Here is a 22,802-nt window from a genome sequence, read left to right as displayed (position 1 = left end):
GAGACGATCGTCATCTGCCAAGTGCCTGAGCCGCTCTGGAAGTCGGGAAGCGCTGAGTTCGCTTCGCCACGCCTAGCGATTATTCACCCGCAAAAGGTGGTTAACTAGTCAGTCCTGGTTGTGGGTAGACTGTGCCCTCCACAGTAAAGTGGCAGTGTTGCTTATAACCAACACAGTACTTGGTATGAGTGAGCGTGCCCTTCCTGCCTAAGGCGGAACGGTTAGTTGTACTAGATATCGGGTCCAGTTTAGCACGCAGAGTCAGGCTGTGACAGCCGCTAATCGCTCAGATTTGCTATATATTTAGAACTTATCTTGCATGCAAGTCTAGCTGGAATCGGTCTGACTAGGTGTGTCAGAGTCCATAATCCTGTCACTTAGCCACTAATAGGCAGTAGTATTAGACTGGCATAAGATAGTATTCTTGATGGGTGACTTTCATTTCATTGAACCTGAGCTGAACTTACTCAGTTAGTAGCAGTGAGTATATATAGTACTGTAGGCATAAGCCCGCTGTCCGACGGCAATTGTCGCGGAAGGTCACTTCATTGGACCGTTCAGCATAAGAAAAAATCAATAAGATAATCAGACCATAGCTCCAACAGTCATCTCGGCGGCTGAAAGGTAATCTCCGTCTGTCAACAAGCGTCAAATCAAGTGTTTGTGGTCGATGGATTAGAATGTGGTCTCGGTCGGGCCCGGCGAGGAAGCTACAAAGGCGGGGAACCTTGAGACTTTGGCCCCAGGCTCCGATAGGCGCGGAAGCTCTCCATTCCACGCTCACCTTCATCTCCTCACATCACTTATCTCCATCGGTCTTCTTGCACGCAGTGGATCCTCTTTACCTCTTATTTTTTGATTCCTTCAGATACCCCAAAACGCAGCGAGGTTTAGTCCGTTCATAATGTCTGACGATGATGATTTCATGCAAGATTCGGGTGACGAGGAGTAAGCCTGTGTTGTCCCTTCAGCCCGCCGGTGTTCGCGGCCGCTAATCAGCTGAAACTATCGCAGGTACGACTTCGAGTACGAAGATGCGGACGATGACGAGTCGGGAGACGTCGGGATCGAGAACAAATACTATAATGCCAAACAGATGAAGATAGACAACCCGGAGGAGGCCATCGAGGAATTCCTGGGTGTTCCGGATTTAGAACAAGACAAGGGCGACTGGTAAGAGGCTGTGAACATCAGTGATGGTTCGAACAAGGTGCTGACGGTAGTCAAGGGGGTTTAAAGGTCTGAAGCAAGCTATCAAGTTGGAATTCAAACTTGGTAGATATAGCGATGTAAGCCGTCATCGCACCCCTTGGCTCACTGATAAGAAGATACTGACTTCCCAGGCCGTTGAACACTACAGAGAGCTCCTCACTTACGTCAAGTCGGCCGTCACTCGTAATTACTCCGAAAAGTCCATCAACAACATGCTAGATTATATCGAGAAGGGGTCGGACGATGACACAGCTTACCAGTGCATGGAGGAATTCTATTCTCTGACCCTGCGCTCGTTCCAGAATACCAACAACGAGCGACTATGGTTGAAGACAAACATCAAGCTGGCGCGTCTTTGGCTGGAACGGAAAGAGTATGGCCAGCTGAGCAAGAAGGTGCGGGAGTTGCACCGGGCATGCCAGCGGGAAGATGGAACAGACGATCCGAGCAAAGGAACATACCTCCTCGAACTATACGCCCTAGAGATACAGATGTATGCCGAGACGAAGAACAACAAGCGACTAAAAGCGCTCTACCAGCGTGCCCTCCGCGTCAGGTCGGCGGTGCCGCACCCCAAGATCATGGGAATCATCCGAGAGTGCGGAGGGAAAATGCACATGAGCGAGGAGAACTGGGAGGAAGCGCAGAGCGACTTCTTCGAGTCATTCCGGAACTACGATGAGGCGGGCTCAATACAGCGAATCCAGGTGCTCAAGTACCTTGTCTTGACCACCATGCTGATGAAATCGGATATCAACCCATTTTATTCCCAAGAGACTAAGCCATACAAGAACGACCCCCGCATATCCGCTATGACCGATCTAGTCGATGCATTCCAACGCGACGACATCCACGCATATGAAGCCATTCTTAGCAAAAACCCAGACGTCCTGGCCGATCCCTTCATCGCAGAGAATATTGACGAGGTCAGCCGAAACATGCGGACGAAGGCTGTTCTCAAATTGATCGCACCGTACACACGATTCACCCTCAAGTTCATCTCGAAACACATCCGGGTCTCGGTACCCGAGGTACAAGACATCCTGAGCTTCCTGATCCTGGACAAGAAGCTCAATGCCAAGATCGACCAGGAAAACGGGATTGTGGAGGTGGAAAGCGCTAGCGACGTGGACCGGCTGCGGGCACTCCAGGAGTGGAATGCGTCATTGCGGTCTCTCTGGCAAGCGACGTTGAACGACGGGGATGGATTCAGGGAAGATGCCGCACAGCTGCACGGTATGAGAGGAGGAGGGCCTATGTTCCAGCCCGGCTTTGGAGATGAACCGCCTGTAGGATTACGCGCTGGTGGTCGCCGACTGCGGGGTGGACACAGAAGCAAAGGCGGCGGAGGGTCTGGAACGAAGCTCAGCCTGGGAGGCGTTTAGGAAGGGAAATGCATCGTTCCGTCCATTCATCCAAGCAAGCCATCTCTGCATCATAGCCCATAACTACCAGATAGAGAAGCACACAAGGGTACGAAGTAAGGATAAGGAATGAAATCACGACACACAACATCCATCCATCGCTCCACTAATCGATCGATCACCACACCCCTACCGACTAAACCAAAACAATGATATCATGGAATACCAATGCGCACGGCATCTAGTCTAGATAACTCCATCCGTAAGCCACTAAGACACTAAAATCACCAAACGGACCAGGGGGAGGACGGGTGGGCAGCGGACCATGGAACCTGGAACCCTTTCCCTTCCTTCCAACTAAGCAAGCAAAGTAGAGTAAAGAGAGTCAAAGCACCAAGCCACAATTTCTTTTCGCTGTGTTTGTGTTCACCAGGCACAACAGAAGAAGGTACTTTTGTTTCCCTGGTTTCACACACACACACACGCAGACACCCACATCCGCATCCGCACACACAGACACTTTTAATCAAGTAAAGTAAGTAACACCCGGGGAAACGGACTGACTAGACTGAAATCACACACTTACAACCATACATACACCAAGTAGTAAGTAAACATCCTAGACAATAACCAAGTCAAACCCCCTGCTATCCGAGGCGCCACAAACACACCCCCCTCCTCCCTCCTCCCAATCATCGTTGTGACAGGTCAAGTCAAGTCAGGGTTTCACATCCTGGTTCGGGGGTTAGGGAAATCGAGAGGAGCCATGTGGAAAGGAGGAAAGAAAGAAAGAAAGAAAGTACCTAGGACAAGTATGTAAGAGGCTTTGAGTATCACATAGCCATACATGCAGACAAACAATCGAAGAAGAGTCTAGACTCAACAAAAACAACAACTACGACGGAGTACTAGTTACTCATTGCAAGGTACGCAAGTAAGTAGTAGGCTTTGTGTTGTGTCAATCCTTTTTTTCTTCTTCTGCTGCTGCTGCTGCTGTTGCCTTGTTACTCCGTACTAACTCTATGTACTCCGTATGCATGCGAGCGATTTTTATTTGTCCGGGGAAGGTGAGTGAAGCATGCAGTCATATGTAACTATCTATTGTATGCATGTTTGACGCCTCATGGAAGGATTGTAAGTGTGTTCGATACGGGGGGGTTGTCTGGGAGTATCCTGGAATTGGGGTAGACTAGTACTCGATTGATCGTTGATTGATTGTTTGTCTAAACTTTATTTTGGGACTCTTAACTTATTTTTTTTTCTTTACTTCTGCTGGGCAATGTGCATGCTATGCAAGCGTGTGTATATGTATGTACTTTGTGTATGTTGAGAAAGGGAGGGAGTTTTGCAATGATGTATGTATGAGGAAGAAGGGTGGTTGAGAATGGATTGGTCGGGATTGAAATGTAGAAAAGGGCTGGGGAAACACAGACGTGCAAGTGCGACGCGCTTACTTGGTAAGTGTGTAGTTAGATGGATGAGTGGTCTGATATGGATGAAAAATAGAGGTCATAGTTGTTGATTGTGGATAGTACAGCAGAACAGTAATTATCGGGAACTTACAGATGGAAGGAAGGCTAACTAAAGCAGAAGCACAGATGGGATTGCGTAGGCGTTATGCCTATGCCTACGCCAATGTGTAAGTAGGCAGTATCAGTGACAGCTGCAAACATAATAAGTTGCATCACGAAGTTAATACCTTGTAGGTAGTAACTAACTACATCTTCGTTCTCAAACAAAAGATTCGGCCGAGGAAATCCGCCATCTTCAAAGAGAAAAGCAATCAACTAGTTGCTTACTGTTTACCAGGTTATACTTGACATCGTGCAGCTGACAGGCAGTAAGGAAAGTTGGCAGGCTGCATACCCCTACACAGTGAATAAGAAAGTACTTTTCGAAATATCACACGGGGCGCAAATTGTTGGGTACACGGATGTATTAGTTAGGTACCTAGGAGAAGCAGCAGAAAGTGAGGCAGACGTAGGTACCTAACATAAGGTGAAACCGGGGAGAGGGGGGAACAAGGTATAGGTACCCAATCGAGATTTCTCGGGGGAAGTCACTGCACAACACACACAGAGAGTAGAGTGACTATCATCCAAGTAAACCGATACTTACCTGCTTAGTATCTTGAAGGTACAGTAGTAGCTATGTGAGTGAGTGATGAACCAGGGGTCTGGATTGGAGTATGCGGGATTAAAAAGTGGGAACAATAAAACCTCATAACTTGATTGTTGAAGTTGCACAAGGGGAACTGGAGCTTTCTTTTCTTTTCTTTTTTATTTTCTTGTTTGCTTATCGATCGCGACGGAAGGGGATGGGGATTGGCGCGGGGAAAGGATTGAATGCCGATCAGGACGGTAGTTAACGAATTAACTAGTAAGTAGTAAGTAGTACGTAGTAGTAGTTGGGTCGGTGTGAGTGTGAGTGTGAGTGTGTTGTGGATGGGTCTTGCTCTTGTCTGTTTGGTCGTGGTCGGATGTGTGTTTGCTTCTCTGGTCATCTTATTCGTGGAATGAATGACGGGAGGGTCTGGCCGGACTACTTTGAGGCTTGCTTACGGAGCTCTCTTTACGAACCTACAGTAGGTAGGCAGAAGAGAGATAGTGATGCTACGGAGATACTAGCTACTACTTGACTAGCTACGGAAGTATCTATCTTGCTTATCCGGGTGGGTGTGCGTAAGATGTGCAGAGTACATCCGTTTGGCAGGCAGTTGCAGGGGGTTTTCCTCCGTAACTTTTTGAAGGTGCCTCCAGGGATCTGGAATAAGTGTCAATTAGTTACCGGTGTGTAAAGATGGTTTGCCTTTGCAATGAACCGAGAATACACCGAGGTAGATGCATGCCTCGAATGACAGGGTTCGGCCAGAATAGCAACTATTCTCTTCCTCTCTGCCTGCAGCGACAGTTGACACCGTCGTGCTTTGTTGTAAAACAGTAGGATGGTGAGATCCCCTGCGAGGTGTCAGTCTCCACATCCGCAGCTGCCAGATGTCCTTATTTTGGTTTCTTGGTTGGATTGCTTTTTTTTCTCGCTGGTTTATGCTGCATTCGTCTGTTGTGGAATGCAAGTGCAGGCCTCACAGGTTTTCGGTAACTGACAACGGATACCATAGCCTAGAATGTTGTTGGGACGAATCGGAACGATATCGTCTCGCATGAATGGCGGGAGGAAGGGAAAGAAGGAAGAGAAAAAGAAAATAACGAGAAAGACTGAGGGTAAATAAAAAAGCAATAGAATGAAACAAAAAGAATGGTGAGATTCAGGTACTCTGTGCTCTGTGATGTGTCAAGTGCCGGGACAAAGTACGTACAGCGGACGAGGCAACCAGGCTTTGCGGACCTGGTGGGCTACAAGGGATCCCATACTTACTGTAGTTTAACTAGTAAACCAGTTAACTAATCAATCGGCAGTGAAGCACCTGACAAAGCAGAACCTGGCTAGTAGGATATGTACCATGTACCATGTACCATGTATCCCCGGCCAAGGAGCGCGCACAGAGACCTCTGTTTAGAGGAGGGAATAAGCAAGCGATCAGGGATCCTGAGGGCGGACCGGATGATGGATGGATTTCGGAGCGGCTTCCGAGGTAGCATATGCAAGCCCCCTCTTAGTTGGATCGAGAATCTTCCTGGAGCCAGAGTCATTGGTAGCCTGCCAATCTCGGGCCATTTGATGCGGTTTGGCAACCCTTCTCCCTATGCGGTAGGAGAGGCGGTTGATTACGATCCTTGTCCATGGCCATGGTCACAACATGGAAGGCTGACTGGATGGCTAGTCACACCGACAGGATGGCACCAGAGGTCTTACCATCTTACGGTGGTCTGATCCCCTGGTCAGACAGTTTACCAGTGCAGTCAAATGTTTGATGCTCGCCCGTTGCTTCTTGCGGTCCCGGTGTGGTGGTTGGAGGCCTTACAAAATCGTGCGGCGGTCAAACTGTGATGGGATTGGGGAGGAGTCGATGGAACTTGGACCGTGTGATTGATTGCCCGGGGGGTTGGATAGAGGTCAGTGGTTTAGAAGATAGTTTACTCCGTAGCATGCTCATCGGTACAGACCGACAGACACGTTGTGGTCGGAGGTAAGCAGCTATACGTGAGGGAGAAACAAGACTTTTGCCAACACCACCACCGTCACCACCACCATCATCATCATCATCAGCCATCCAAACATACAGAAGAATGTCTCAATCCGAGGCCGTGGAAGTGTGATGCTTAGAAAGCGAATGAAACAGCGAAGCCACGGGACACAAGGCAGAGAATCAGTTAGTTACGACGGGGAAAAGAGAAAGAGGAAATAAATCAAAACAAGAGCGTGCGCGCACTGGGAGCAGTGAGGCACCGGCGGAATCCCGTGTCTTGTCGCAGACTCCGACTCCGCACTTGGAGCTTCTGCATGCAAGACGGCTGGTAGCAGTGCGCGGATGGGCGATAAATTAAATTGAAATAAACTCGACAAGCTACCCGGGAATGACTTGTCCCTTCTTTTCACCGTCAGGTCAGCGGTGTTGGATCGAGCAGAGCGCGTGCGTGGAGACAAGGGCAGGTTCGTCGGCCGTAAATGCAGCTGCACAAGCGCTAAGGCGGGCTGGTGTTGAGACCGGCTCCCACTCGCCCGAGTTAGCTCTGGATAGTCGACTAGGCAGGAGTCAATCTCGGATTCCAAGCAACCACGATGTTTTGCTCTAACGACTCCGTAGATACTAATCGTCTGCTAGACCGGCGCCTGCTGCAGCTACTCCGCCAGTCAAGCGGATTTGTCGGCTATCCTGCCAGGACATGTGGCCGTTCTCAAGTGCATGGAGGATCAAGAGGCGCAGGTAGGGGTCATCGGTTGCATCGAGATCGGGCGTTCGTTTCTTCTCCCCAGCAGCAGATGAGCGAGTTGTGAGAGCGCGTTATGTGTGTGTATGTGTGGCCGATGGTTGGCCTCTGGCTGTCGTCTTCACGGCTTCACTCTATTAAGTAACTAACTAGCCGGTTAACTATTTCGTCGTTGGCTCTTAATCAGCATCGTCACCACCATCCTTGATCAGTCATCAACAATATGCCAGAAAGAAAAATACGACGCCCCTTCAAGTTGTGTCTTCTGCCTTTTACACCTCGTTTTGATGGTTAACCAACCCCATTGTTGACCCTACAAGGACTGCGATCTGAGCACCCGGACTGATTCCGTGGGTTGGAGCCCTCATAGCCAATGAGGAATCGTCCACCACCTTGCCTCGTGATGGTATCTACAGCATCATAAACCCGTGAAGAAACAAAGGAGAAGGATGATAGACTATCATGTATGTCTATGTTCTATCGTGACTAGTAATCAGCCTGGCTTATCAATCAAGCTATTCCGTTGCTCTAGTTAGTTACCCTTTCCTGGTCAATACTAGTTGCCCTATATTCCCTGAATTATTTTCTATTTTTACGTCGAACGAGGGATCATCCCGTAGTCATGTCCGGAGTAGATGAGAATCACCAGCCTGAGGTGGGTAAAGCAGGACTTCTTCAGCCAGCTGGATGGACAGACCGGATGACGGGTGGGTGGATGGACCCAATCCCATCCCGTCGCGGCGACGACATGAATCAGGAGCAAGTACCACCTCCGACTGTTGCACAGGATGGGGATGACCGCCGGACGATGATCATCCATCCCTATTGGGTCCTCGTCCAACCGGCTCATCCGCTGCTGCACCTTCAAACTTGTGCTGCTGTAAGTCAAGCGATGGTGAGGTTTGTTTTACCCTATTGAAGGGGGGATGGTAGTAGTTGTCGGGCCATCCACCACACAAATGAAGATTCAGTTAATCATAATCATTAATGTCATACAAACCCTTCTTTCGCTTCTCGTTTTTTATGGTCGTTGAGTAATGCTATGGTTGTTGTTTGTTTCTCTTTCCTTAGTGAGAGATAATTGGCAGTTCACTGGCATTGTAATAAATGTGTTTAGTTCTGTCTAGTAGTCCGTTTTCACTAGTACTTACAAGGGAGATAAAAAAAAGTAGTACACAGTAGACGTTGTTGGTGTTTCCTGCATGGACCAGTTTTCAAGAAACGGAAAACCGAAACCAAACCAAACAATACCGCTTTGGAAGTGAAGTCCAGCAGCCGAAGATCATTGAGATCCAAACACTCTTGAGGATTGACCAGCCATGTCATGCGTCGTTGGTGGTTCGGTTGCTGTTGGTCTGAATATCAACCATGAAACCAAACAAAAACGTCATGGGTTAGTATTTCATCCGGGAGTTTGTCCACCCGTGCATTCCAAGATTCCAATTCCATCCACCGGTCCCGGAGGGTTGCTCAACACGATTACAATAGTTTCGCTGCCTGCCTCGTCTAGGGGTAGGTAATCTGTAGATGTGTTTGTGTGGTACCGGGTGGAAGTGAATTGTGCATGAAATTAAGAAAAAGAAAAGAAAAATAATCTATTTTATTTTGTAGGGGTCCCAAACAGAAGAGGTAATAACATGATCCTGGTTGATTGAGACTTGAATAATAATTTGGACAATCCATGCTGGTGGAAACACACGCCCCCCAAGCACGCATCCATCCGCTAGCGAGTCGTGACAAGCAGCAGACCAGACCGACTTGACGGAACTTGTATTTGGACTGTAAACTAAGGCACTAAGTAAGTAACTATTTTCTGCTTCTGTTTTAGTGGCCGCAAAGAACGACCCCATCGGAAACCCCGCGCCCGGCCTTTGCTGAAGGTCGCTCTCTTCTCTTTCCTCTTCTCGTTCTTCAATTATTGTTGTGATTATTATTATTCTTATTATTCTTATTCTTATTTTCATTATTTTCTCTCGTTCCATTCTCCACGAACGCATCCATCCGCACATCCATCCTTCCACTGCCGGCTGCTTAAATTTCTTTCTTATTAAACCCTGAGCCACCTCGGGTTTAGAAAAGAACTCCCCAGAAAAAGGGTTATGGCTTTGATTTAACTTGTCTGGCTTTTGACACTCTTCTTCCCCCTTCATCAATATCTATCTACTATCTATCTACTATCCGTCCAATTATCTACTACTTGCACCACTGCCTACTTACTACCACCACTATTAGGTTCTTCCACATCCCTGCTCGGTCTACCAGTCTTTTTGTTGTTCCCTTACCTTAAAATCAGTTCATCCCATCCATCAATCATCCTTCTGCTTTCCCGTCAAGTGATTAGCCGGTCGCCCTGACCATCCAGACTCCATCGTTCTACCTTTCCTCCTTTCCCCTCCCACACTTGACTTTCTTACCCACACTGTGCCCGCCCACTTCCTCACTCTTTTGCCCCCCCCTCCCCCAAGGCCAAAAAAAAACCAAAGGGTTATCTTACTGGATCTACGCAATTCCGAAGAGCGACGATTGAAGTTTATCCTCATTGCCGCTTTGGGGCATAGTATAACACCCTTCGATTCCACCGGACACTTTCACCGACGCATCCCAGCATTGATGCCACGGCACATGTGACACACCTGGGACGTATGCACTTCAGCCGTAGTTAGAGGGAGAAAGAGAACTTTGTTGCAGATTCCAGTAGGTCCAACCACGCTTTTCCTTTCAATGGGCTTTGACATCACCTTGCCCGGTTTGTGTTATCTTACCATCGCATCCCGCTTCCTCTCTCTCTGTCTCTGTGTGTACTATTCCTCCCCATTCCTTCGCTTTTGCCTGTCCCAACTTCCTCTCCACTCCACTCTACTCCACACACTCCCTTTCTTTTCTTCCCTCTCTTTCTTGCGGCTTTCTCTGCACTCGTCAGTACTTTCTTGGCTCTTCCCCGACCATCAGCCCCGATCTATAATCCCAGTGGCGTTCCCGGGTACCTTGCAACTCATCCACTGCCGCCAATCGACGATGGAGTAGCATCCGTTACATCCCCCAGCGCATCAGATGCAAGGCGTGTGAGTGCTGGCATGTCAACCGTGTGGGAAATGTTTTCCACCCCCCATCTTGTCTGGTGTTCGCAGGCGTGAAAAGTCTCTTTGTAAAGGAGGGTTGATTGAGTGCAGAAGCTGTGGCCTTGCGCGCCACTCAGCATGGCTATATGCTCTTTCATCTCTGGCTCTCGCATCCCTCGAGCCAAGTGCATGATTGCGTACTCTTCGTCTCTGCCTTCTCTGCCTGTTCAGCTGCCTCTGATCTTCCCCTTTCCCCGGCTGTGTCAGCCCCCCCTCCCTCTTCTTCTGTTCTCGATCCTCCGCCCTGTTTTGGTACCTCGGTCTCTCGAGACTTGATCCTTCTTGCCTTTCCAATGCCAGTTCCGGATCCCGTGGACGTGATTCTGCGGCTGGAACAACCGGCTTCGTTTCATCATTCCTGCGAGCACCTTTCCCACATACTTGGTAGCTCAGTTGCTTCTCTCTTCACCATTGGTCGAGTCTGTCTCTTCTCCGCGAGAATCCCGGGAACAGCCCTCTTGCATCTTCTGCACGGCTCAGCTTGACGAGATATGCTAAGGACGTCACATAGTAGGTCGGTTACATCAGTGAATAGACCCAGCCGGCTGGTCGTCACTGTGTCGCACAGAAACTTTGTTTCAAACGATGCTCATTTGTCTTGTATGTATTACGCTCTTCCGCCAAGTTCTCTGCTAAGTGAATAAAGGTCCTATTTCCCTGCTAAGGAAAAGGCATTTTGGCGACTTCTCCATCCTTACGCGACTGCTCCTGAAGCCGTAAAACCAACTTCTTTCTATGCGATGTCCCTGTCGGATCTTCCCTGGAATCATTTCGACCCTATCAACCACTTTGCGACTGGACAGGATTCAACCTCGGGCTTCTATCCTCAGCACCCTCATTCATCTGCATTCTTCGACCACGGATTCTCGCAGCTTTCCAACGCTCTCTTTTATCCCAGTAACCAATTCTTCTTCTTCAACATGAATACTCTTTCGACCGCCGAAATGGAGAGGTTCCAGAAACTCTCCAATGAGTTTCAGCCCGACGTTCAGGTAAAGGATTCTGATGGTCTATGTCCGAACTATCCGGCTTACACGTGCATTTGACAGGGCCCTCCGGTGTCAACGAAACAGTCCAGTAGCATCATTGCTATGGAGTATGCAAATGCGGATCCGGCATTTGCCACCAAGTCTAATGTATGGTCCTTCACTTGTCACTCCTCCGATTCCGCAGAAGGGGAGCCAAAGTGACTAACCGCGCTACCAACAGGCTCTTGCTATAACGCACCCTTTGACACGAACCATGAAGGGAGACGGGAACTGTGGCTGGCGAGGTAATTACCCCCCGTATCCCTAGCGATGGAGGGTTTGCTTACACTGTGTAGCCGTTGCGTTCGGATACTTTGAGAACTTGCTCAACCTTCAGAACCTAACCCAGGTACGCCATGAATTGGCGCGGATAAAGTCGATGAACGCACTCCTGGACCAGACGGGTCAACAAGAACACCTATACGAGATCTTCGTAGACGCAACAGAGGATGTCTTCCACCAGATAGCCACTGCCATCCAGAACGGCATTCGGGACGAGACGTTCCTCGTCAATGCATTCAACGAAGAGTACAATTCAAGTGCTATCATCACTCATTTCAGGGTCAGTGATCCTTGAAGCGCTTCCTTTCTTTTCCTTTGATTCCCTGCATATCGACTTGGGCCGTGGGGTTTCGCGACTGACATATCAATATTTCAATGTACTACAGCTGTTGACAAGCGCCTGGATGAAACTTAACCCGGGTCGATATGAAGCCTTTCTCTCCATCCCCGTCGATCAATATTGCGCGACCCGAATAGACGTGGTCCGAACGGAAATCGACGAGATCGGCCTCCAAGCCTTGGTGGATGGGGTAATCGAAGGCTCCGGATTTGCTGTGGAGATCATGTACCTCGACCGCAGCGAAGGTGACGCGGTCACTCCTCATCTCCTGACCCCGCCGCGGCCCACTGGTGGGACTATCTGCTTGCTCTACCGCCCGTGAGTCTCCATTGGCGTTGCGCAGACTCTAATCACGGCTTCATGGATCACGCTAACATAGCCGTAGGGGCCACTATGATCTTCTCTACCCAGCCGTACCTACTGTGAATATGGAACCCATGGTTAATTACCAATACGCAATGACTTCTGACTACTCTCCTTGGGATCAAGGTGCCCTCGCGTTCGATGTGAACTCCAGTCTGATGACGATCCCCAATTTGATGATGGACCCTTCTTTTGGCATGGCCCCTTCTCCGATTCCGGCGGCTCCTCCCAGTCCATACAGGGTCTCCCCCCCTCAGGAAGTGTACCAGCCGCCCCCCATGCATGCTTCACCTCCTCCCATGTCTATCGCATCCCCCCCGCCACCGCCACCGCAAATGTCGGCACCACCGCCTCCCATGAGCTCACTGCCGCCCCGGTCATCCGACGGGCCGCAAATCCGGTTAAATCCTCTGGTGATGAAACCCAACCTCAGCCACTCTCTTCCGGTCACCACCCCATTCAAGAAGTGAGTATATCTCTGTCTCACCGCTTATGACGCCCTTCTGCACTTCTCTGGTGCCAGGTTCTAACCCTTGCAGTAGTTCCCCATACAACCAAGCCCACTTCCAGAACCAGGATTTCGAACCCATCCACTGGGAGCCCAGCGACTCCCGCAAATGAAAAGGTCTTTACTTGATTACTTTCGGCCATGTGAGCAGTAGTTTCAAACGGTATTTCCACACGATCTTTAGCGCCTGAATAATCTGTGTTACGCTTTTCCAAATCGAATATGCAAGTCTGGTTTCCAGCAGGGTGAACGGAGGCTATTGTCCTAGTGCTTGGCTTGGCGAAGAAGCGTATTGTTATCAGTATGGCATCGGCGAGGTTGTGGCTTTCTTGCTCGAATTTCGAATTGCTCCAACAGCCTGTCTGTTCTTTCCTTTCTTTTTAGCGTCTGTGCTGTGCGTCGCATTCGGGTGGGCGTGGGTTACCTTCAGCTCTAGGTGCAAATTGTGAGATTTAGGATAAAACCACTTAGTAATCTTTCCAATTTAGACTGCCGGACGACGTGCATCGATGCCATGGGTAAACGAAGCATGGCATAGCCGAGCTGCAAATCCACGCAGTCAGGAAGTGCTTAAAACAATTGCCAGGCCCTCCTGCATTCCACCCGGGATCAACCAGCCCGGACACCAACGATGACAAGTCCTACATAGCGTTTGCGTAAGTCTCCTCGGTCCCTTCTCTGCAGGAATGTCTTGCATGGTGGCTGCTTGGAAGCCTATCAAGATGCTTGGCCGATAAGCATCCCACATGCGACTGTTGCATCATATAGTACCCGGCGTGCATGCGGTGACAAAACCCCTCATTTCAAGTTCTTTGAGACACAACTGCCATATCAGTAGACTGTGCCACCTTTTAGACATCTGAGCGAGCCCGTCATGCCGCTTCAAGTAATATAGGGGAGTTAGGACGCAATGTGCTCTGATCTGAGTGCTGTAGTCTGTGAATTAGTGAATTGGTATCTGCATTAGTACCTGGTAGAAAGACAGATTTGTACACGGTAAATGTCCTCTGTAGCCTAGATCAGATCCGAAACAGCTGCTGTAGTCCGTCGTCATCACATGATGGCCAAGCGTCAGCTGATGTTCTATCAAACAGGAGTCACCATCTTCTCATCCACTTCCTCCTGAGAATACAACCAAGCTATTTCGTTCGATAACTCTAATTATGGCCCGATTTTTGGTTCCTCTTCTCCCCAACGGTGGGTCCACGGAGCAACTCCGCTTAAAAGCATTTCCCCGCATTTACTATCCCGTGGTATTGATCAATCCTGATGCTGCTGTCATGACAGGGACGGATCACTACCTGTCACGGAGTACTCTTCTCCGAGTCTGTTATTAGTCGAGTTGACTCCTAGTGACTAGTTTTCAGACCTGGTGCTGTCATCGTCATAACGTGGGATTATGTGTCTGTTGGTCGGAGCACAACTCTCCGATCTAGCTTGATGCTACATTCGCGGGGAAGAGGTAGGCATAGGTGAGTTGCGGATACTTATAAAGAGACACTATCCTACGATGTCAATAACATCTGAGCTGTACGTCAAGAGTTTAACTTAGAAGTAGTGTGCAGCAATGGCTTCCAATGCTCAAGACCCCCAGGGCGGGTTCGCCTCGATATATCAAAACCCCTACCTGCTGGGTGTTGCATCGGTGAGTTTTTCATACAATCATGTAGCATCAGGTCTTGTTCTGACCAGATCCAATATCTACTAGTTCTCTACCTTGGGTGGATTGCTCTTCGGATATGATCAGGGCGTGGTGTCCGGTGTGATAACTATGCAGTCATTCGGCGCTCGATTTCCTCGAGTGTACATGGACAGCAGCTTCAAGGGGTGGTTTGTGTCTACCTTGTTGATTGGTATGTTCCAACATGCCAATTAATCCACCTATACGCATAACTGGTCACTCACTGTACTCCATAGCTGCTTGGTTTGGCTCCCTCATCAACGGCCCTATCGTGGACCGATTAGGCCGCAAACTCTCCATCATCGCCGCTGTCGTTGTATTCGTCATTGGGTCAGCCATCCAATGCAGTGCCATCGATGTACCAATGCTCTTTGCTGGTATGCATTCTTACTTTGGCATTGTCCATACCCTTTCTAAGACTATCGCTCACACACCGTAGGACGTGCAATCGCAGGTGTAGCCATTGGCCAACTAACCATGGTGGTACCTTTGTATATCTCCGAAGTTTGTACCCTCCCCTCCACACAATCCAACAGGGTAACCATACTTACCTTCATTCGAACAGGTCTCCATACCCGCTATACGCGGTGGTCTAGTCGTTCTCCAACAGCGTGAGTACCCCCTCACCCCAGTTCCATCTCACAGATACTAACCCTTCAGTCTCCGTCACCATCGGCATCCTAGTCAGCTACTGGATCGACTACGGCACAAACTACATCGGAGGCACTCGCTGCGCCCCCAACATCCCCTACACAGGGGGCACCGCATCCTCCCCATCATTCGACCCCTACACAGACATCCCCTCCGGCGGCATCTGCACCGGCCAATCTGAAGCCTCCTGGCGTCTACCACTAGCCCTCCAAATCGTTCCAGCCCTAACACTAGGCCTGGGGATGATTTTCTTCCCCGACTCCCCTAGATGGCTACTAATGCACGAACGAGATGACGAGGCTCTCCAGGCACTATCTAGACTTCGAAGACAATCTACTAATAACCCAGACCTAACAAATGAATACCTCGAGATCAAAGCATCCATCATGTTAGAGAATAGTTTCGCTAGAGAACGGTTCCCCGATCTATCTGGGTTCAAGTTGCATGCTGCTCAGGTTCGTCGTTGTTGTCGTCCTCGACCTATCTACCTTTAAATGTCAATCTAACCCATCCGTTTGATAATAATAGTATATCTCACTCGTGACCACATGGGCGCGTTTCAAGCGTCTAGCCATCGGATGCTGCATTATGTTCTTCCAGCAGTTTATGGGCTGTAATGGTACGCCTTTCATCCTTCTCTCTGTTATCTATGAAATCCGCTAAATCATCCTCATAGCTATAATCTACTACGCCCCAACAATCTTTGCTCAGTTGGGCCTCGATGGGAATACGGTATGCTTCTCATACTTTATCCATTCATCTCAGGAGTAATTGATAGGACTGACACGATCGAACAGAGTTCCCTTCTTGCTACCGGCGTCTATGGAATCATTAATTGTCTTAGCACACTCCCGGCGCTTTTCCTGATCGACAAGGTCGGTCGGAGAGGTTTACTAATGTCCGGTGCCACGGGGACCTGTATCTCGCTGGTTATCGTGGGTGCGATTATCGGGGTCTATGGATCGGATTTGGTCCATCACCAGTCTGCTGGGTGGGCGGGGATCGCCTTCATCTACATCTACGATATCAACTTCTCGTACTCTTTTGGTTTGTTTGTCTGTTTCAGCTGCAAAGTGGATCCTGCTAATGTGCATATAGCTCCTATCGGATGGGTCCTGCCATCGGAAATCTTCAATCTATCCATACGCTCCAAAGCTATGTCAATCACAACTTCCGCTACTTGGATGTGTAACTTGTATGTTGGAAAAAATTTCCATTTTGGTCCTTTCCTTTTCATCCGTCAAGATCATGGCTCATTCTCGACATTTGCACCTAGTATCATCGGCCTCGTCACCCCTGATATGCTCGATTCGATCACCTGGGGTACCTATATCTTTTTCGCAGCTTTCTGCCTCCTCGCATTCGGATTCACTTTCTTCTTCATCCCAGAGACCCGTGGAAAGGTATGTTTGGGTTGCCCTTGGTTATCCAATCAGACATCACTAACATGGCAACCTTTTTAGACTTTGGAAGATATGGATCTCATCTTTGGTGACACGGCTGCCCATGAGGAAAAACAGCGTATTGTCGGAATCGAGGCTCAACTGCGCGGCATCGGCGGTCACACTGTCGACCCGGAATTTGTGAAGCCCTTCGCACAGGAGGAAGAGGACATTGCCTGAGGGTCCATAACTTTTAAGAATCTCTTGCGCTGTCCCGCCTTCTTATCAAATGGCGGGTTCCGTTTGATGTAACATTTCACAAGCGGGTCCTGCGAGATGTGGAGTTCGGGCTGCGACATCCTCCTTTGTTCTGTAGGCTCCGCTACATTCATGTATGGCCATTGACCGACTCTAGCCCAATATCATCTCCTCTCGGCATTGACAGATGCTCAAACAAACTCGTTCTGCGGAGGGAAGTTTACCCATTCCGAGAAGTCCATGCCAGCAAGGTTCAGCTCCTGGTCCACATCCGGAAACATGCTACCAAAGGTTGGATCGTTGAAGAGCTGATCGGAAAAGGGCATCAATATGGGTGCTGGCTGTCCCGCAGTCTTATCGGCGGCGGCACTCGTGTATGCAGGCGAACAGAGTCGATTGACAACTTCCAGACAACGAGTCGCAAGGCGGTTGTTGCTGAGAGAAGGGTGTATCAGGAGCTTCTTGGTGGACTCGATCTCCTGGAGCCAGCTGGGTGCATCCGTACTTGTTGGGTCGGTCATAAGCAAGATGATGGGAATTACACCAGCCTGAAACAGGAAGTATCTATGAACCATGTCAGTGATGTCAAAAACCGGGTGTTGCGAGGGAGACATACAACATGTACCATGCGCCGATCCTTGTGCAAACGTGATTGTTTACAAAGTCTGCGATCGATGATATTGTCAATCGCGCATTTCGAAGACAAAGCCTCCTACAATCCGCCTCAAGCGGGTCCTCGAGTTCGGGAGCCGAGTTTGGCGTCCATCGACGCGATGCCCAACGAAGAAGTATGGGGCGGTATAGGAGGATCCTCAAATTCCAGTCGCGCCACATCAGCCGATTGCGGACAAGAGCGAATGCATCCGATATTGGTGTGGGTGGCTGCTTGAAGTAATCAGGAAGGCCATTGTACCATTCTTCCATTGGTCTCTGAAGGCCGAGCGTTTCCTCTGGCGTCAAACTCGGGCCGGAGATGAGGCGCTGGTAGACACTGTTGGTAAGAAGATGAAACCTAGCCTGTGCTATTAAACCCGAATATAGGGTCGGTTCGTTGACTTCGGGAGGTAGAGCAGTAGTGAGGGGCGTAAGAGCCTGCAGGAAGAATCAGAACTTGTACGCCGTATTGGATGTTAATAGACACAGCCAATCCTTACCTCATCGTGGATATTGAGTACATGTTTCGCGTCCATGACATCGTCTTCAGGCAAGAGAATGGGCCGACCGAAAGTCTTGGCCGCACCACTGTCGAAGATGTAAACTCCCCACCACAGGCGCCGCCTAACCTCACGCTGGAGAAGGCTGATCTTCCATCCAGGAAATTCTTTATGAAGGCCCAAACTCATAGCCATCCTAACCGCCAACCCGAGAAAGTTCCAGCCGGTATTAGGCTTGTTCCGTTTCTGGGCATAATTGCTCAACAGCAGTAATGCCTGAACAAGAGTGAGGTTTCCGGTTTCGAACACAGACACCTGCTGTAGATGACCTCTTGCTTCTTGATAGAATGTAATATCCAAGTCGGAGTTGTCATCACCGATACTCCACGCTCCCAAAGCCAGGATCGTGTTCAACAGGATCTGCCACGCCTGCCCATGTGGTCGCGGAACTTGCTCGTAGAACTGCGCTCGGAACGTACCCTCGTGGACAAAGGGGTAGCTGGTATGGTAATTGAGGAAGAATGCATCCATGAAAGCTTGTTCGACGAGACCCGAGGGCGCGGTGCTGAGTAGTTGAGCCTTCAAGGGCACTCTTTCCATGCCATAACTCGATTTTGAGGATCTGGCAGGAATGTTAAGGTCAAAGCCATGCTTCAACAGCGCCCGAAGCGGTACAACGCTTGAAGATGCGCCTATTACAGACAGTTAACACTTGTAAACCCGTGTTGCGAAGCAGTCGACCACACTAACCAAAGTAGCCAGCTCCTTCTGGTTTAATAGACAGGGCTGCCATGCCATCTGTCAGATCGCCAACTGTAATCTTGTTCTCAGCCCAGTCAAATCCATCGGCCTGCTGCGGCAGCGCTTCCGGGGCTGGTTCGGCCCGATCCGGCTCAGCTTTGGCAGGGGTGGAATGCCGGGACGAGGACTTCGAGGAGCCAGGTTTTGGTGGCCCCTCATCGTGCAAAAGAGAGCGAACGGTGGCGTCCAGATCACCACCTGGAAACAGTCTTGCTAACGCTGTTTCAAAGGCATGTAAGCGCTCCTCCACGTGGGTCAGATGTCTGAGCAAGGATTAGCAATTGATTGGTTTCATGAGTAACGGGAGTTTGACGAAGGTATTGAACCCCCGAAATAATGAAGGTACTTACTGTCGTGTCAGAGGGCTCCTGGTGACCTTGGGACTGTAATTGCATTCTTTATTGAGCTGTTTGCATTGTGCGCATGTCGGCTTCTCTTTTGAGCACTGCGATGGAGTTTAGTTAGAGGCCGAGTAACTGCTTAGGAGCGGCTTACCTTGGACTTTCGGAGCCGGCATTCATCACACTGCATGTCAATATTAGCATGATAGTTACTCTCCCTCTGCGAATAGGGCACTCACAGCATAGGAGTGGGAATCACGAGTACTGGCCATATTTAACGTAGAAAGTCAAATTTGATGTACCCCAAGTCTCGTACGCGCTGATATGTACACCAAACTGATGTCATCTGGGGAGACTTTGTTAGCCATCAACTACAGCGCCCGCCGTGATCGATATTGATCTGCGCCGCAAGATAAGTCGAGCGAAGTATGGAGAACATGAGTACTTTTGTAGACCATATTTTACGGGCTGAAATATAACAACAGCAGGGATGGTCGAGTGTCGCAGATTCCAGCTTGAGCGATGGATGAATAAATGTACAGGTAGCTTGGAAAACAGGCACTCCAAACCGTCTCTTAAGACCGGTGGGGTATGGGATAAAAAGCGAGGTGCCTGAATGTAACACGCTTGGAACGAGGGACATGGATGGGGCGGCCAACTTACGATCGGCGCGGAAGCAGTCAAGGGCCCAACGCTTTTGGAGCCGGACGATAAGTTATCGGGTACGGCTCCAACGCTCTAAACTTATAAGCCGGCGAGAAGAGGACGAGACCTGGATGGATGCTCGACCAGCGAGTGCGACGATGATTGCTGATGGACTTTTGGCTCGTGTGGGGGAGCGCCAGTCAGGTGACGGGCCGAAAATTTCCTCCTTGAATTTCAGGAATCAACGGCGTCGCATCAGGCAGGAAATGGGCCATTCCCCTCACGGCTCTGAAACGATAATCACAATCATACGGCAGACTTTAGCCTGAGAAGAGCGTAGGATATCCAGCAGTTCGCATAAAATGCCTCAGTGATCGGCACGGGTGACGTGAAGCTAATGTAGTGAACGGCCTGGAATCGCGAGACCGTCCGAGATATCTCCTGGTGCGGGATGACAATGCCGCAATAGTAGGATCGTATTCCCTGAACCTCTCACGCGGCCTCTGGAGTACTCTCGCAGAAGGCTTTTGCTAGTGTTTTGGGGCGTAGGAATACTATCATCTCCGTCTCAGCGGACCATTAGCTGCATGCAGAGGGCGCGCGTAGTTAGCATACTAGTAGTAGCCTAGGAGCACCGCTGAGAATATATTTAGTTCGGGTAGAGCACTGAGCTCGGAGACGTGATCAGCGTTTCATCATTGCTAATACACGAGCCAACTAAACAACTTAGATCAGACTGTGCGAAGCGACAAGAAACGTGACGCGTAAAAGATGAGAAAGCAGATATCCTATGGGCTAAGTAGAGGGGGGAACCACGACCATCTCTAGCAAGTAAGTAGAATTAGATAGGCAGTCCCCCATCGCACCTTCCGTATTGATCGATCCAGTGACTTTGTCTTGGCACTGTCGCCAACCAATCGCAAAAATCCGCAGGAATTCCATTTTTATACAACGTCATTTTACAAAAAGGGCAGACGCAAAATACGACATTGGTCACTACAATTCCAATATTGGACTTGAAGTCATCTTCATCTGCTCGGAGATATCTTCAGTGCTATCCGACCGTACGATTTTTTAGACGGAGCAGTTGCGACGCTCTCAGTGCAATGCCTAGCCAACCGCCCCTCCCACCCCTCCTCACTCCCTACGTATCGTCTCTGCCGCAATCGTCCCTCACAGTCCTATCTTCGGTCCTCGGCGCAACAGGGAATTGGCTGGTCCTTCGGTTTCTATATGCTGCTCTGAGTTCGACTTCGGCATCGGATGCTGTTTCGGCGCTCAGCGACATCAGCAATGGGAGAAAAAGGAAGGTGGTGCTCGTGAGTTTTCTGCGGGGTTGGGATTTTTGGAGGTCCGAGGCCAAGAGATTGGTATGTTTGTGAACCTCCTCCACGTCGATTTGGTCTTAAGGATTATTTGGGCCTTACAAAAACTTGGATACTTTATTCGTTCCTGGAGACTCTTCTATATGCTGTCTTTCTAATCTTAAATAATCGGCGACAATACTGACTCGACCAGGGCCTCGATCTTGCCCGCCTCACAGACAAACGCCAGTTCGCCTTCGTTGACGGACTTTCCGAACTCTTCGCCGCTCCTTCCACCCCTTCTACGCAGACACCGACATCCCGAGCCTCACTACAAGGAACAGCGCCTCCCCGAACAGTCTTGCCCCTCAGGTCGCAGCCCGGTCCCATTCCCGCGCGAGGACCGCAACCCCTCCCTCGGCCAGTCGCTGCCCCTCCGAACCCGCCAACATCGAGAGAAATCGGGCCGGTCAAGCGACTTCACTTATCAGGAAATGGGAATGCAGCTTTGGATGCACTCGAGAAAGACATTGCGGCCGTGATCAATGACCTGAAAACATCCACCCCCGGAGATGAGCAGGAAGAACCCGAGGTTCTATTGGTTCTCGATCAACCGGATCTGCTACTAGCCGCTACGGGTCCGAGCAGGGGCATAGGCGCTACAGAGATGGGAGACTGGGTGATGGGGCTACAACAGGTATGCTACAAGTCTCCACAGACAGTACGACTTTGATAACGGGAATCATATCCGCTGACCACGACCCCATTTGCCCAGTACGCTCACGCAACGATCATGACGGTGTCTTCGGACTCTCCGTTGATCCACAATGCTTCCACATCTGCCCACCAGGGAGCCACTCCGCTGGAGACTGAGCATGCCGCGTTTGCTATCGGGTCGGTTCATCGGGCACACATGGCTATGCAGCTCCGAAACCTTGAAACGGGTGCCGCAAGGGATGTCAGTGGTGTGCTCAGGATCAGCAAAGGTGGCGCATGGGGGCAAAGTGACAGCACCGAGGCTGATGGTCTCTGGGAAGAGAAGGAAGTCCTATACTTCGTTCAGAGGGACGGTGGCGTTAGCGTCTTTGGGCGAGGAGAATAGATACTAAGGTTGTTGCATCATCCCAAGTCATGTTCAGGCGTTCAGGCGCGCGTGCGGAATATAATAGACCGCGGTCAAATAGAGATTAAGTCGCAATTGAAATCGAAATAGCAACACCTGTTGTCGCATAAACCACGTACGCCTCGAAGGGTAGGTTGCATTCAAGTAGACAGATCGCATTGGACGAATAATCTCAAACTGCATCTGTCACGACATGGGATATCTGCCAGCCATAAACAAGACAAGGAAATTCATGTATAAACTTTTCCCATTTCATTTCGTTTTTGAAACAGAAAAAGAGAAAAACATCCCCACACAGAGAGAGAAGACGAGCGCCTTTCTTCTTTCACATTGTCGTCAATATATGCCATTTTTGTGTTTCTCTAGAATAAAGAAATGCTATGACGGCAAATATGAAAAAAAAAAAGACCGTCCCAA

At 49.7% G+C, this 22,802-nt stretch overlaps 8 protein-coding genes across 8 annotated transcripts; 4 read left to right on the top strand and 4 right to left on the bottom strand.

Moving 5' to 3' along the window:
• Positions 1-136: 136 nt before the first annotated feature.
• Positions 137-988, bottom strand: ASPBRDRAFT_263307 (uncharacterized protein). The gene is made up of 3 exons (XM_067622254.1): positions 468-988; positions 315-376; positions 137-246 (listed from the first exon to the last, which is right to left on the bottom strand). Exons 1-2 carry the CDS (start codon positions 788-790, stop codon positions 328-330), a joined length of 372 nt encoding a protein of 123 aa, XP_067485495.1. The 5' UTR covers positions 791-988; the 3' UTR covers positions 137-246; positions 315-327.
• ASPBRDRAFT_37463 (putative COP9 signalosome subunit 2 (CsnB)) lies at positions 775-2,969 on the top strand. Its single transcript, XM_067623733.1, has 4 exons — positions 775-948; positions 1,015-1,173; positions 1,229-1,289; positions 1,344-2,969. The coding sequence occupies exons 1-4, from the start codon at positions 905-907 to the stop codon at positions 2,595-2,597; spliced, it is 1,518 nt and encodes a 505-aa protein (XP_067485494.1). The 5' UTR covers positions 775-904; the 3' UTR covers positions 2,598-2,969.
• Positions 2,970-5,257: 2,288 nt separating this feature from the next.
• ASPBRDRAFT_37460 (uncharacterized protein) lies at positions 5,258-5,917 on the bottom strand. The gene has a single exon (XM_067623732.1). It carries the CDS (start codon positions 5,554-5,556, stop codon positions 5,356-5,358), a length of 201 nt encoding a protein of 66 aa, XP_067485493.1. The 5' UTR covers positions 5,557-5,917; the 3' UTR covers positions 5,258-5,355.
• A 3,046-nt stretch (positions 5,918-8,963) lies between these two features.
• ASPBRDRAFT_262124 (uncharacterized protein) lies at positions 8,964-9,978 on the bottom strand. Its single transcript, XM_067622244.1, has one exon. It carries the CDS (start codon positions 9,553-9,555, stop codon positions 9,001-9,003), a length of 555 nt encoding a protein of 184 aa, XP_067485492.1. The 5' UTR covers positions 9,556-9,978; the 3' UTR covers positions 8,964-9,000.
• Positions 9,979-11,264: 1,286 nt separating this feature from the next.
• On the top strand, positions 11,265-13,158 carry ASPBRDRAFT_51011 (OTU family ubiquitin thioesterase; the record flags this gene model as incomplete). The annotated part of the gene is made up of 7 exons (XM_067626657.1): positions 11,265-11,516; positions 11,574-11,660; positions 11,734-11,797; positions 11,849-12,114; positions 12,221-12,492; positions 12,560-13,003; positions 13,077-13,158. 7 exons carry the CDS (start codon positions 11,265-11,267, stop codon positions 13,156-13,158), a joined length of 1,467 nt encoding a protein of 488 aa, XP_067485491.1.
• Positions 13,159-14,612: 1,454 nt separating this feature from the next.
• On the top strand, positions 14,613-16,999 carry ASPBRDRAFT_112982 (sugar porter family MFS transporter; the record flags this gene model as incomplete). The annotated part of the gene is made up of 12 exons (XM_067616709.1): positions 14,613-14,690; positions 14,754-14,898; positions 14,963-15,103; positions 15,166-15,230; positions 15,292-15,337; positions 15,387-15,832; positions 15,906-15,996; positions 16,054-16,109; positions 16,175-16,424; positions 16,476-16,572; positions 16,654-16,780; positions 16,841-16,999. 12 exons carry the CDS (start codon positions 14,613-14,615, stop codon positions 16,997-16,999), a joined length of 1,701 nt encoding a protein of 566 aa, XP_067485490.1.
• On the bottom strand, positions 16,890-19,585 carry ASPBRDRAFT_656649 (putative C6 transcription factor (Gal4); the record flags this gene model as incomplete). The annotated part of the gene is made up of 7 exons (XM_067628572.1): positions 16,890-17,581; positions 17,634-18,109; positions 18,172-18,863; positions 18,922-19,235; positions 19,323-19,417; positions 19,468-19,497; positions 19,553-19,585. The coding sequence occupies 7 exons, from the start codon at positions 19,583-19,585 to the stop codon at positions 17,209-17,211; spliced, it is 2,013 nt and encodes a 670-aa protein (XP_067485489.1). The 3' UTR covers positions 16,890-17,208.
• Positions 19,586-20,872: 1,287 nt separating this feature from the next.
• ASPBRDRAFT_37447 (uncharacterized protein) lies at positions 20,873-22,790 on the top strand. The gene is made up of 3 exons (XM_067623731.1): positions 20,873-21,328; positions 21,477-21,959; positions 22,038-22,790. The coding sequence occupies exons 1-3, from the start codon at positions 21,065-21,067 to the stop codon at positions 22,362-22,364; spliced, it is 1,074 nt and encodes a 357-aa protein (XP_067485488.1). The 5' UTR covers positions 20,873-21,064; the 3' UTR covers positions 22,365-22,790.
• Positions 22,791-22,802: the final 12 nt, after the last annotated feature.

The sequence above is a fragment of the Aspergillus brasiliensis genome, assembly GCF_001889945.1.
Source record: "Aspergillus brasiliensis CBS 101740 unplaced genomic scaffold ASPBRscaffold_1, whole genome shotgun sequence".
NCBI classification, from domain to species: Eukaryota; Fungi; Ascomycota; class Eurotiomycetes; order Eurotiales; family Aspergillaceae; genus Aspergillus; species Aspergillus brasiliensis.
Note: the sequence above shows the minus strand (reverse complement) of the source record. Positions and strands in the feature narration are given on the sequence as shown.